Raw genomic sequence first — 13,477 nt, forward strand, 5'->3', positions numbered from 1 at the left:
AGGTAAAGTTGCACAACGGCGGAAAAATGAAAACCCTCCAACGACGCAGCGACTCGCTGAAGACCATCATTCACGACATGCCCTCATCCCGACGACCCGACCTAGCCCTAACGAGACTCCTGAACACGACGACAGCTACACGGCGCGACGCGTACCCGACCTGACCAAGACGTCCGTTGAGAAGACGACGACAACGACGATGCACAGTGCCCGACCATCAACACGTACAAGCAGAGATACGACGCCCCGACGAACCCGCAACTCGAGGACGACTGCATCTGACGTCAAGGTGTCCATCGACGGCTTTGACGTAGTCGCCCTCGTAGACACGGGAGCTGACTATTCGGTAATGAGCGGACCATTTGCGTCTAAACTGAAGAAAGTTATGACCAGATGGGACGGTCCGCACATACGCACAGCAGGAGGCCACCTCGTGACGCCAAGTGGAACGTGCACATCGCGCGTCACCATAGACGGCACAACGTACCCTGCGGCATTCGTCATTCTGCCTAACTGCTCCCGCGACGTGATTCTCGGAATGGACTTTTTGACGGACAACGGCGCAATAATTGATCTGCAGACCAAGTCGATAACATTTTCCTCCAATCACTCCACGACGCCGCAGCCGAACCCCGATCACCGTGCTGCTGTCAGGATCGCCGACGATCACATCACCCTGCCACCCCGCGCAAGCTTGATGATCGCCGTCTACTGTGAGGATGCTGCTTCTGACATCGACGCTATCGTAGAGAGTGATCGAAGGTTGCTTCTCGACCGCGGTGTCTCCGTCGCAAGAGGCATTGCGCACTTTAAGCAACGCCAATCTCACGTTTTGGTCACTAATTTCACCGAAGAGCACCAGCATTTAAACAAGGGAGCTGCAATTGCGTTCCTCGAAGAAACGCAAGAAGCAAGTGATGTGATCGCAGTCGCCGACTTTAAACGCACACCCATAGAAACATTCAAGCTCCCGCAGCCATTCGACGTGAATCCGGCGCTACCGCAAGAACAACGGAACAAATTATTGGCTTTGCTGCGTCGCTATAGCGAATGTTTTTCGTCGAGCGCAAAACTACGTCAGACCCCTCTAGCGAAGCACCGAATAATAACCGAAGATGGAGCCCGACCTACCCGACAGTCACCGTACCGCGTCTCTTCACACGAACGGGAAGCCATCCGGACTCAAGTCGACGACATGCTGAGCGATGACATTATACAGCCATCGAAAAGCCCCTGGGCTGCGCCCGTCGTACTCGTAAAGAAAAAAGACGGCACATTAAGGTTTTGCGTTGACTACCGGCGACTGAACAAAATCACGAAAAAGGACGTGTACCCCCTCCCCCGAATCGACGACGCCCTCGACCACCTCTGCCACGCGAAGTACTTCTCATCGATGGACCTGAAGACCGGCTACTGGCAAATTGAAGTGGACGAGAGAGACCGAGAGAAGACTGCATTTATAACCCCAGACGGCCTATACGAGTTCAAGGTGATGCCGTTTGGGCTGTGCACAGCACCAGCGACGTTTCAAAGAGTCATGGACACTGTGCTAGCTGGCCTTAAGGGGGGACACTGGTCTTAAAACAGCCTCTTTTAATTTTCTAGTGAACTTTGTGAAACTTGTCAGTCTTGCTGCTTTTCTCCCACTGATTTCAGATATGCCATTATTTTCTCAGTAGGTCAATTAGTTCCCAAGATAATTAGCACTAATTAGCCATTTTTAGTTAAGCAATAGACAAAACAGTGTTGGTCATAAAACTGTAATCTTTATATTTTCCAATACTATGAACCCTGGTGAGTGCAATAATCGAAGCAGTTTTCTGATGCATCGCTTGGAACTAATTTTACAGCTCATTAAACTTTGGTAGCACCAGTGGCAAGGAGCCATTTTGAGTGCCCATTTCAAACACCAAAGTTTAACGAGCTGTAAAATTAGTTCCAAGCGATGCACCAAAAAACTGCTTCGATTATTGCACTCACCAGGGTTCATAGTATTGGAAAATATAAAGATTACAGTTTTATGACCAACACTGTTTTGTCTATTGCTTAACTAAAAATGGCTAATTAGTGCTAATTATCTTGGGAACTAATTGACCTACTGAGAAAATAATGGCATATCTGAAATCAGTGGGAGAAAAGCAGCAAGACTGACAAGTTTCACAAAGGTTGCTTGAAAATTAAAAGAAATTGTTTTAAGACCAGTGTCCCCCCTTAAGTGGCACACCTGCCTCGTATACCTCGACGACGTAGTGGTATTCGCCCGGACTTTCGACGAACACCTTGCAAGGTTGGAGTCTGTACTCGAGGCCATTCGTACGTCGGGGTTGACGCTGAAGCCTGAAAAGTGCCGTTTCGCATACGGGGAACTCAAGTTCTTGGGCCACGTCGTCAACGCCGCGGGAGTCCTACCTGACCCGGCAAAAACTTCAGCCATTGCGAACTTCCCAAGGCCAAAAGACAAGAAGGGCGTGCGGAGATTTCTCGGGCTGTGCGCATACTACCGGCGCTTCGTCGCAAACTTCGCACGCATTGCAGAGCCACTCACGCGCTTGACGAAAGATAGCACCCCTTTCAGCTGGGAAAACGACCAAGAAAAAGCATTCGGCGAGCTGCAAAAACGCCTGCAAAGCCCGCCCGTGCTCGCTCATTTCGACGGAAATGCCGAAACGGAAATGCATACGGACGCCAGTGATATAGGCTTGGGTGCCGTCCTTGTCCAAAAGCAAAGCGGCTGCGAAAGGGTAATCGCCTATGCTAGCCGTGGTCTGTCGAAGGAGGAGAAAAACTATTCTGCCTCTGAGAAAGAGTGCCTGGCTATTATATGGGCGATTTCAAAATTTCGCCCATACGTGTATGGAAGGCCATTCAAGGTTGTAACAGACCACCATGCGCTGTGTTGGCTCGCCAATTTGAAGGACCCCTCTGGCCGTCTTGGGCGGTGGAGCTTGCGCCTGCAGGAGTTCGACGTTACAGTCGTTTATAAATCCGGCAGGAAACACTCCGACGCCGACTGCCTGTCCCGCGCCCCCGTCGACCCACCACCACAAGACTCTGATGAAGACAGCGCGTTCTTCGGGATCGTGACGGAGAGCGACCTAGCCGCCCAGCAGCGTGCCGACCCCGACTTACGCGTCATAATCGAGTACCTCGAGGGATGCAACGTTGCCGTTCCTAGGACCTTCAAACGCAGTTTACCAGCATTCAGCCTGAGAAACTCCGTCCTTGTGAAGAAGAATTTCAGCCCCGGAACAAGAGCGAATTACCTTCTCGTCATCCCCGCGGACCTTCGTGACGAAATTTTGGAAGCGTGCCACGACGACCCGTCTTCCGGACATCTGGGCACAGCCCGCACTATTGGAAAAATCAAGGCGAGGTACTACTGGCCCGGCCTTACCTCTGACGTCACCCACTACGTCCGGAGCTGCCGTGACTGCCAGCGACGAAAAACGCCGCCGACAAGACCCGCCGGACTTCTGCAACCGATCGCCGTCCCATCGAGACCATTTCAACAGATTGGAATGGACCTTTTAGGCCCGTTCCCTACGTCACGATCACAGAACAAGTGGATTGTCGTAGCGACAGACTACATGACGCGCTACGCAGAGACCGCCGCTCTTCCGAGGGGGACTGCACAAGAAGTGGCGAAGTTCTTTATAAGCCAAGTTGTGCTGCGACATGGAGCCCCGGAAGTACTAATCACAGACCGCGGAACGGCATTTACTGCGGAGCTGATGCAAGGAGTATTACGCTACAGCAACACGGATCACCGAAGAACGACGGCGTACCACCCCCAAACGAACGGACTAACAGAACGTCTGAACAAGACAATCGCAGATATGCTGTCAATGTACGTTGACGTTGAACATAAGACTTGGGACGAAGTGCTCCCGTATGTCACGTTTGCGTACAACACGGCTATCCAGGAGACGACACAGCTGACGCCGTTCGAGCTTGTCTACGGTAGAAGGCCGACTACGATGCTCGACGCCATGCTTCCGCACGTAGAAGACGACGACCTCAACACCGACGTCCACGGATATCTTCAACGTGCGGAGGAGGCCCGCCAGCTCGCTCGAGTTCGTATAACGGACCAGCAGCTGGTGGATGCGGGCCGCTACAACCTCCGACGCCGAGACGCCGAGTACCAACCAGGGGATCGTGTGTGGGTTTGGACTCCCATCCGACGACGCGGACTCAGTGAGAAGCTCCTGCGACGGTATTTCGGACCCTACCAGATTCTACGACGTGTTGGCCAACTTACCTACGAAGTGATCCCCGATGGTGACTCCGGCACATCACGACGACGCACGCGGCCTGAAGTCGTCCACGTGGTTCGCTTAAAACCTTTCTACGGACGATGACGAACTTTTATTTTCATTTGTTCGGACTGTCGCTTATGTTAGCATCGGGTCGATGCACTCTTAGAGGGGGGGGTAATGCCGCGAACCATACATTGGGTTTGTTTATTTGTGTTTTGCTTTTACCGCCCGGCTGCGCCGGTCTGTGTTATCTCTGCGCCAAGGGAAGCGCGTGTTCCATTCTTTCTCTCTGTGCCGCATGTGTTATCTGTTGTGATAGGGAGAGCATTCCGATCTAACGTGAACAGCCCAGAATAATCTTCTTGGATCTACTATGTTCTCGATGCGAATCGACGTTTCGAGAACCACGCGCGCCAAAAGATAAAAAGCCTGCAGTGCGGACGCCGGGGCATTCGATTCGACGACACTCGCCTGTGCAAGTCACTTTGTTGACCGCTGCTTCGCCGCCTCTGTATTCTTTTGAGTTGTTAGGGGAGCACAAGTTCGCTCCAATAAACGTGTTTCTCATTCAACACCACTGCATCGTCGTTGTCTTCGTGACAATATGAACATTACAGTCGAGTACATTAGCATGCACGAAGACGGGGTACAGGCATCTTCAAACATTCATGTTCCAAACGCTCAATTGGTCTTATTGGACTGCAGAGTACAGATATCGTGAAATGTATGTAACGCACATTGATATGTATGGACAGCACATGCGCGCTCATGAACACACGCGCACACACATATACGGACAATCTTGGTAACTCGGGATCCCTTATATACTATACTGAAGGGGCGTGAAGAGCTTCGGATACTTGCATTTTTAAGAGCACGTTTGAAAGACTTGATATTGCCTGAAGAGACGTCTAAGGATACACAAAAATCGTCATTGAACACACGTTGCACACGGCTGACTGGAGACAGCATCTCCAGTCGGCCGTGCAAGCTTGGCAGTGCAAGCACATGTGGGGACGGAGTGCTTGCACTGGCGCCCTTAGCCCTACAGAGCTCACTAGTTTTGGGCTGTTGAATTTAAAGTGGACACGCTTGAACTGAAAAAATAAGTCGCGGTTCGCGCGTCTACATTGTAATTCGTCCAGGTTGAGCCGCTTGAGGATGTCGTTGCGAGCGTAATTTTCGTGCGGGGTGTGGGGTGAGAGAAGATGCGAGTGATGCCTTTTTGCACCCTTTCCAAGCGCAAAGATGACGGCGCACTCATACAGTTCCATACTGCCGATGCAAACTCCACCTTTGGGATAACAAGGGCTTTGTACAGGGCTCGATCCTCTTGAGAAGTCCCTTGTTGCATGAGAGATCGCACCCAGAGTCCAAAGATATGTTCATGCTAGGTAGTTAACATGAGGTGCTAGGTTTCTTAACATGAGGACTATGCTTGTTCTATCATGCCACCCCTAAGAGGCCCCCTACTGGCAATACTGGTGGCATTTGTGGGACCTTTGGGTTGTAGCAGTGACCGCAATGTACTTGCTGCGTTCAGCTTTTTTTGCTTTGGTGGTTGCAAGAACAAGCCAGGTGTTGATGATGTTGAGTGTGGGAAAGTGGGTGATGATGGGGAGTGCATGTGTGGACAGCGATATAACTGGCTTCACATTCAGCTTTCGCACCGTTAGGGTTGCCAGGAGAGCGGCCAAATGGTGATGTTGGATTCTGGGGGTGCATAGGTGATCATGGCGACGAACCGTGCGGACACCCTGGACCCAGCGTTGCTGCGCCCGGGCCGGCTGGACCGCAAGATCGAGTTCCCGCTGCCGGACAGGCGGCAAAAGCGGCTCATCTTCTCCACCATCACGGGCCAGATGAACCTGAGCGACGAGCTGGACCTTGAGGACTACGTGGCCCGGCCCGACCGCATCTCGGGTGCCGACATCAACGCCATCTGCCAGGAGGTACACACCCCCGCTCTTCCCCTTGACTGCGTGAACTGGAAGGACGTGTGCAGCTGAGTTGTGCACGCTGGCCTTGAAAGCCCCCAGCTGGTCTTGGCACGATTAGGCAAATCGTGGCTCTAAAACACAACCAAAAGAGTGATCCAAAGCGCAGTGCTCAGTGCGACTGAGTCATTTAGCCAGATCGTACGGCCGATTTGCCATGGTTAATCGGTACTTAATTCGAAATTCGCCTTGTTTGTTTTTTAAGTGCAGAGCACTTTAGGGGCTCACCTTGTCGTCGTAGCTTGCTCGCTGGACCCAAGTAGAGCTACACGTAGCTGCTGCCATCGCGGCGTAACCCAGAGGCTCCGAAAGCCAAGTGGTTATATAGTCATAAGCGTTCAAAACTAGTGAACCGCTGGCGCTTGTCATACATCTCCCTGTTGAGCCAAGAAAACTGCAGGTGCATTTGAGGCAAAATACACGTAATTAACCGGCAGTGCCCGCGTTCATTTAGTTCAGAACGCTCGTTGGGTTGGTTTTTACAACAGTAAGCGAAAAAAAAGTGGCAGTGCAACGCCGGCACGTGCGGGAGGAAAAGCAAGTACAAAGAGAACAGAACTCCCGCTGGCGCAGTTTCAGGCAGGGCGCCCGCGAGCACTGCAAAGGCGGGAAATTTGAATTGCATGGGGTGGTAGCAGTGAGCAGATAACGGCGCTACAGCCCATTATGGCGAATCCCTGCTCTGCACTTCCGACAGTTTTCACATTGAGTGGAACGGCTTTAATTTTTTCTTGTAACTTGTTACTGACACATTACTGTTACTTGAGTTTTGCTGCTTTGTAAAGATGTGTAAATGATTTCCTTCCCGTAATTTTATTCACTGTCGATTGTGTCACGTGTGAAGGCGTGCAGTGCAGTTCATGTGTCCCACTGGGTGTACAATTGCTTTCACGAACCAAAGAAATAATTTGATTATTACAGTGTGTAGGATGTTTTAAGTGAGTACAGGGCTACTACCTGAAATAATTTGTTTGTTTAAAGATTCTGTTTGAAAAGTTATAGGACAGGCGGGGGTGAGACAGCTGTGCATATTGCGCAGATTTGATACAAATTTGTGTTCCTGCGCCAGGCTGCTCCAAAAGCTTGAAAATCACAAAAATTGCGCCAAACTGCTCCAAAACAGTCTGAGAGCCAAGGATTTTAACGCTCCCGTCAGTTCCAGTGCGGAAAAATGCTTACTGACGGCATAATTTTCCAGCACCCCCAAGGTGATGCTGTTTGTAAAGGTTTAATTGATTGATCGTTCCATAAAAAACCTGCTTAAAATTGTCCCCGAGGTAGTTTTTTTGGAAAGTCACAATGTCGGGTTGCACATGTTATATTCTGTGCGTTCTTAAAATTTTCCCATTGAAAACCATTGCAAAGTCCTGTAGAAAAAATGCTTAGGTGTACTGAGGCGTCAAACCGCTTGTGCAAGTTGATGAAAAAACGGCAATTTTTGGAGCGCCGTATCTCCGGAACGATATTACTGGGCACCGCCACCTTGGTGTGATGAAGATATGAAAACATGGCCGCCAGGTGAAGCAGTTCCTTGTGGTTCAGGCAGAGCGCTTTTCGCCAATTTCTACCTTGGTTTTAGTTATGGGGGTGGCTGGGTTTACATTTATTCGTTTGATCGGTTGCTGGAAGGGGCGCGACTCAAAAGACGGGAGCTCATCAAAAACAACATGGCGCCCGCGAATTCGCCGTGTTTCGGCCTTGAGTGTGAGGCTGGTACGTGCTTGAAGTGAAATTTCAGACTCATTGCGGTGTTATAAAACACTGAGTTATTGATGCCTTTCCCAGCGGACTTGCGAGCAACGGGAATGGGACGATCGACGCTGCAGAAGTGGCGGCGCAGGCTACATCGCCGCGAAATGTTCAAGCAGTCTTCAATAGTGGGACGGGCTTTTATTGCACGCTAGTAATAATTGTTCATTTATCTGAAGTGAAATTTATTGCCAAAAGAAGGGAAGTGGATAAACATACCAACGTTACTCAGATTACGATTGTAGTGAACATGCACCTTGGGGATTGAAATGGGAGGGCTGGTGGGATGCGACGACTGTGACCTCGCTTTGGCCGTGGCTCTACACTTGTGCGGTAAGACGAGTCTGCATGGGATTACAGAAATAAAAATTTTGGCATTCACGTGATAATAAAAATGCCTTACGATCGCTTAGTTTTTCAATTCAATATTATCAATGGAACTCCACGCTATCTATGCATAGAGCCTAAGAATTCAAAAATGGCTAGTAAAAAGGTAGTGCAGTTCGTACCTTGTGATACCCTGGTAGAAAAAACTTTATTGAAAGGCTGTTTCAGTGTTATGTACATTCAAAACCAATTAAAAAGTGCACTTTTCACCTGTGAGTTGCCAAAAATTTGATTTTTTTTTGGCTCCTAAGGTGATATAATAAATGTCGTTCTTCTGCTCCAAAATCGAGATTTCGCGGCTCCAAAAATTGCTCCCAAATCTGATTCAGCTGTCTCACCCCTGGACAGACCTCCCTGAAAACAAAAAAAAAACTACACATTTCAGATGCCCAAGGGAAAAAAAAGAAAACGCCTTAGTTATTGGTTGGCTTGAGCCCCCCACCTTGAGAACACTTCCGAAGCCTCTCGGTGGCAGCTGCGTTTTTTGCACCCTTGTGGATTCCTACATTTGCAGCTGCTAACTGCACAGACAGTTATAGCAGGAAGTAGCGAGCACAGCTTGATGAAATGGCTGATCCTGCTTGTGGTCATTGCGTTCCGAGTTTCTGTCCAGTGGCAAGCACTGGGAAGGAGGAGGAGATACACTTGGGGCTAGTTTTGTGCGAGCATAAAATTTTCAGGAGTGCCAAAAAAAGTTGTTCAGGTGGCTAGGTGCACATTTGTTTCTTGGTTCTGGCCATTTCCACTGTTAGGAGGGCTTTGCACATTCATGTTTTTATACCATTTAGAGAGCTCCATCTAGGTTGGTTCACAATAACCTAGGCAAGCCGAATTTTCACGAACTGTTCACGAATAGTTCAGCTACGAACATCGAAAATCGAATATCTTTGAGGTATTTCAAAGTTCAAAAATGCAAACAAACGATGCACTCACATGCATGAAATTATCCCTCATTAAATATGAAGAGTGCTCACGGAACACACTCGCAAAATGTATTTTGTGCAAGAAGTTGAAACAAGTTAGGCACCGGACATACATAGTGCACTTTGTGGGGTTGTTATGGGGCGACCTAGCTGGCTCTCTGGTGTAGGCCACAACACTAGCTCCCAGTGCGTTAACCACGTGGGCCGCTGTATTTATGGCAGCCCAGCGAGGTTTGCTGATACGAGAACACAGTGGACAGTAGTGGCGGACGACAGCCATTTATTCGGGATCTCCCAATGCATGCGAGCACGAAGCTCGACGGCATTCATGAATCACGCCATCCATTTGTGGTTGGAATGGGAGGCACTGACGGCGTGCGACAAGAGCAATGCCCGTTCACCATGCTCTGCCGATCTCTCTGTCAGATCTGACCTTCGATCTGACGGTCTTTCGCATGCACACGTTCGCATCAAACCAGCTTTCTTGGCAGCACTGACAGAGTTATCCGAAATGAGTTTTCACACAGCTGGAGAGCGTAAAGAAGGTGTGAAGCAGCAACCTGTGTGAACACTCGAAATAAGAAAACCTAGCTGCACACTCTGATAAATGAGATAAGGCTTTATGAGACACTGCACCGCTCGGCCAAAGCTGCCAAACTTGCCCGTAATGCGGCTCTCATTCTAACGTGCACCCAATTTTTATGGTCGACAAAATGAAGAACTTGCACCTGCGGTACTTTAACCTTGAGCACCTCAGTCGTGACTGCAATGTAGTCGGCTCGGAGCTTGTCACAAAGCTAGTACAGTCGAACCTCGTTATAACGAAGTAGTTCCAGCGCAGTAAATTAGTTCGTTATATCCAATATTCGCCGTATCAGTAGAGCTAAAAATCGGCTGCAACAAATCGGCAATCTGGCTAGTGCAATAAACCTGGGTACAAAAACGGATTTCTCTAGGCTTCGAACCTGCTATAAACGAGGTAATCATTTCATTTGATCATACTGCAGGCCAAGATGCCGGCCCATCCATGCAGGAGGGGGCAATACATAGCAAGAAAAAATACAAACAACGCATTAACAGGATGCAGGTTCACACATTTCCTTGAAAACCTTGAAAACCCTTGAATTTAGAAGTGTCAATTTCAAGGCCTTGAATGTCCTGGACTTTTTTAGCGGTCTTTGAAAACCCTTGATTTTTACGGGTGATTATCAGTGGATCTGTCTATTCACAAGGACTTAAAGCGTTTATCTTGGATTGTAAGTTTTAACTAACGCAAAAAATATTGTAAGAATCCAGTCTCAGTGTTATCGCACAAAGTTACAACACAATTAGCGAATTTTTTTGACAACGAGGCAATATTAGGAGGAGGAACTTGTGAATTCAACCTGCCCTGATACAATCTGCCATGATATTTTTGGTCCGCTCAGTGGGAGATATAGAAATGCGACTTGCGTCGTCTTGCTTGTTGAATGCACTAATTATGACTTATATCGAAACAAATAAATGTTCCAAAATGTTGAATCTCAGAAAAAGAGCAGCTCGTGAAAACAAGCAGACAAAAAGATGTATTCTCGAAGATGAGATTGACAACGTGAGGGCAACAGTTGTTTATTTAATATCTTAGCTGACACCCTTGCTGACAAAGCATGTGATACAAGAAACATTGCATGTACTGTGAAATAAAACCACCTGAGAAAAACAGGAAAAACAAAGAAAGAAAAACTACTTCTAAACACCAACAAAAAAAAAAATAAATCATTATCCCGAAATTCATATCACCCAGAATCGTATCATCGAGATTCAACAACTCGTTAGTACTTACTAATGTTCTTAGGTATTGTGCAATAAACAACTTTTGAATTGTGTTGAAAAAGTTATATTATAAATAATCCCAGATAAACCATTAGGCGGGGTCCTTGAAAATGTATTTATTGGTCCTTGAAAGTCCTTGAAAATCCTTGAATTTTTGCCTTTGAAGCGTGTATGAACCTTGAGGATGGCACCCTGTTCATAATCCATACCTGCCTCCCTGTGGCATTTCAAACTAAATGTACCGGAACATGGCAACGTTAAATTACAACAGAACATACTTGTTTGACAAAACAGGCCAGCGTTCTTATTTACAGTAGAATCTCGATGATACGAATCTTGCGGGACCGCGAAAAATATTCGTATCATGCGAAGTTCGTATGAACCAACACAGACCAAAAAGTTTTCGTTTATTTCTTTTCTTACTTTCGCGTAAAGAAATCCGCGATATTTTTCTGCCTTTTTCCAACCTCCATGTCGCCGAGCGGTCCTTTCTGGACTTTCGTCTCCTCACTCATGGTGCCCAAGCTCACTACATGGCACAACAGTCAAGGTGTAAACCGCATGGCGCGTTTTGGCACGGGATTCGTGCTTAACGGTTGCCTGTCCCTTGGTCAGAAAATGACGTGCCACGCACATGGCAGTGGGAGGAGCCTGACGACTTTTGCTGATGGGGAGGCGTGCACCTCCATAGGCTATGGCATCTCATGGCGGCAGCTTCGAAGCGCTCGAAACAGCTGGCTGGCTCCGCCGACTGTCTCCCGCCCTCCCGCAGATTTTTCATGGGCGCTTTCACTTTCATAGGCACTTTCATAAGCGGATGATGTTTTATAGCACCGTTTTCACCCATTTACTGCACAAGCAACTTCGTGTGTGCTTTGAGCGGAATTTTAAAGAGCGGTTAGAAGTGGTCGCTCGAGCGCCCTGCACCACCTCGTGCCCGAAGCCGCCGCCATGTTGTCGCCCGCAGCCGGCCACGCCCCGCGCAGCGTGCGGGCGGTTTCGCGGCGGCGTCAGCGCGCCTGTAGAGTGCGTGGCGCGTTTTCGCGAGCAGAAAACAGCGCGGCCGTTCCTGGAGAAAGAGCGACAAAGAGGAGAAAGGAGCCTGTACGTCGCCATTGCTTGCTGACTCAGCAGTCGGGCACCTCTCCGGCTTGCTTGTATCATCTGTCGGGCCGCGCACGTCTGTTCGCAAGAGCCGAAATTTTTCCCATTGCAAACAATGCAATTTCGCCGGGACTTATCAGGAATTCGTATCATCCCGAAATTCATATCACCCAGAATCGTATCATCGAGATTCCATTGTATTTGAAGAAAGATGTGGTCTTCGCATGGCGGCTTTTCACAGTACTGCAGGATGAAGTTTTCCAGTGTCCGCGCACGAAAGGGCTTTACGACTTCTTAGTATTATGAACTATTGAAAAATTGTTGTGTTGTCTTCTAATTTCCGAGCAGCTTTCGATTTTCGAGCCTCATGCGGACCGAATATTTCTTCGTTATTGCCGATATCCCTTGCAGCTCTCGCGGTTTCAGTTTCGTTATAAGAAGAATAAGTGTCATAGAAATGGAGCAAGTTCATACTTAGTTTGCTATATCAGTGTTTGCTATAACGAGGTTTGGCTGTAGTCTTTACAAGCATTTTGTAAAATTCCTGCCCCTGTTTGCTTTGTGCTTGTGCAGGCCGGGATGCATGCTGTTCGGGAGAACCGGTACGTGGTGCTGGCCAAGGACTTTGAGAAGGGCTACAAGAACAACATCAAGAAGGATGAGTCAGAGCACGAGTTCTACAAGTAGTCGGTCACCGACCTCGTTTCGTGTAAAAAAAGGTTTTCCAATAAATGCTGCTGGGGCGGGGCGAATGAACAAGAAACTGTTGTGCTCTGCTTCCTTCTAGTCTTCATGCAGCGTTTTCGGACCGTTTTTTCGGACTCCGAAAAATCGGACTTGCTGGATATTCCGGACTTTCCAGAGGAACCGCAAGTTGTCCCATAGGAGTAATGTACATGAACAACAGATATTTCGGGCAAAATAAAGCGAAAAGTTCGATTTTTCGGACATTTTCCACAACATTGCCACGGTGCGACTCTAGCACAATGCCATTTTGATTCCTAAGCCACCTGGCTAGCTTCGGATTGGATGCGGATTGGCTTGACCCACACCGAGGTAATGAACTTTGATTTTAGAGGACAATTTTTCATGTAGTCTGCGGTGGAAGCTATCTCGAAAACCGAAACTGATCCTACGTGGCCCGACACTCCTGACCCCCCGCACATTCGTTAACACAAGACACTGCCAGTGCTTTGACGTTGTGGTCCACTGTTTATAAAGAAAACGTGATGCTTGCAGAGATGCA

The 13,477-nt window shown here is 48.5% G+C and overlaps 1 protein-coding gene across 1 annotated transcript in view; it reads left to right on the forward strand.

The window, feature by feature from the left end:
• The window catches only part of LOC144172952 (26S proteasome regulatory subunit 6B-like), a 30,668-nt gene extending 17,674 nt beyond the window's left edge, over window positions 1-12,994 (forward strand). Inside the window, exons 6-7 of the mRNA XM_077701547.1 lie at window positions 5,987-6,211; window positions 12,805-12,994. Coding sequence (XP_077557673.1) covers window positions 5,987-6,211; window positions 12,805-12,918 — 339 coding nt within the window. The 3' untranslated portion in view covers window positions 12,919-12,994. The remainder of the gene's footprint in view (window positions 1-5,986; window positions 6,212-12,804) is intronic.
• The last annotated feature ends 483 nt before the right edge of the window (window positions 12,995-13,477 follow it).

This window comes from Haemaphysalis longicornis, unplaced genomic scaffold (assembly GCF_048455015.1).
Source record: "Haemaphysalis longicornis isolate Haplotype H1 unplaced genomic scaffold, Haemaphysalis longicornis Haplotype H1 scaffold_279, whole genome shotgun sequence".
Taxonomy (NCBI): Eukaryota; Metazoa; Arthropoda; class Arachnida; order Ixodida; family Ixodidae; genus Haemaphysalis; species Haemaphysalis longicornis.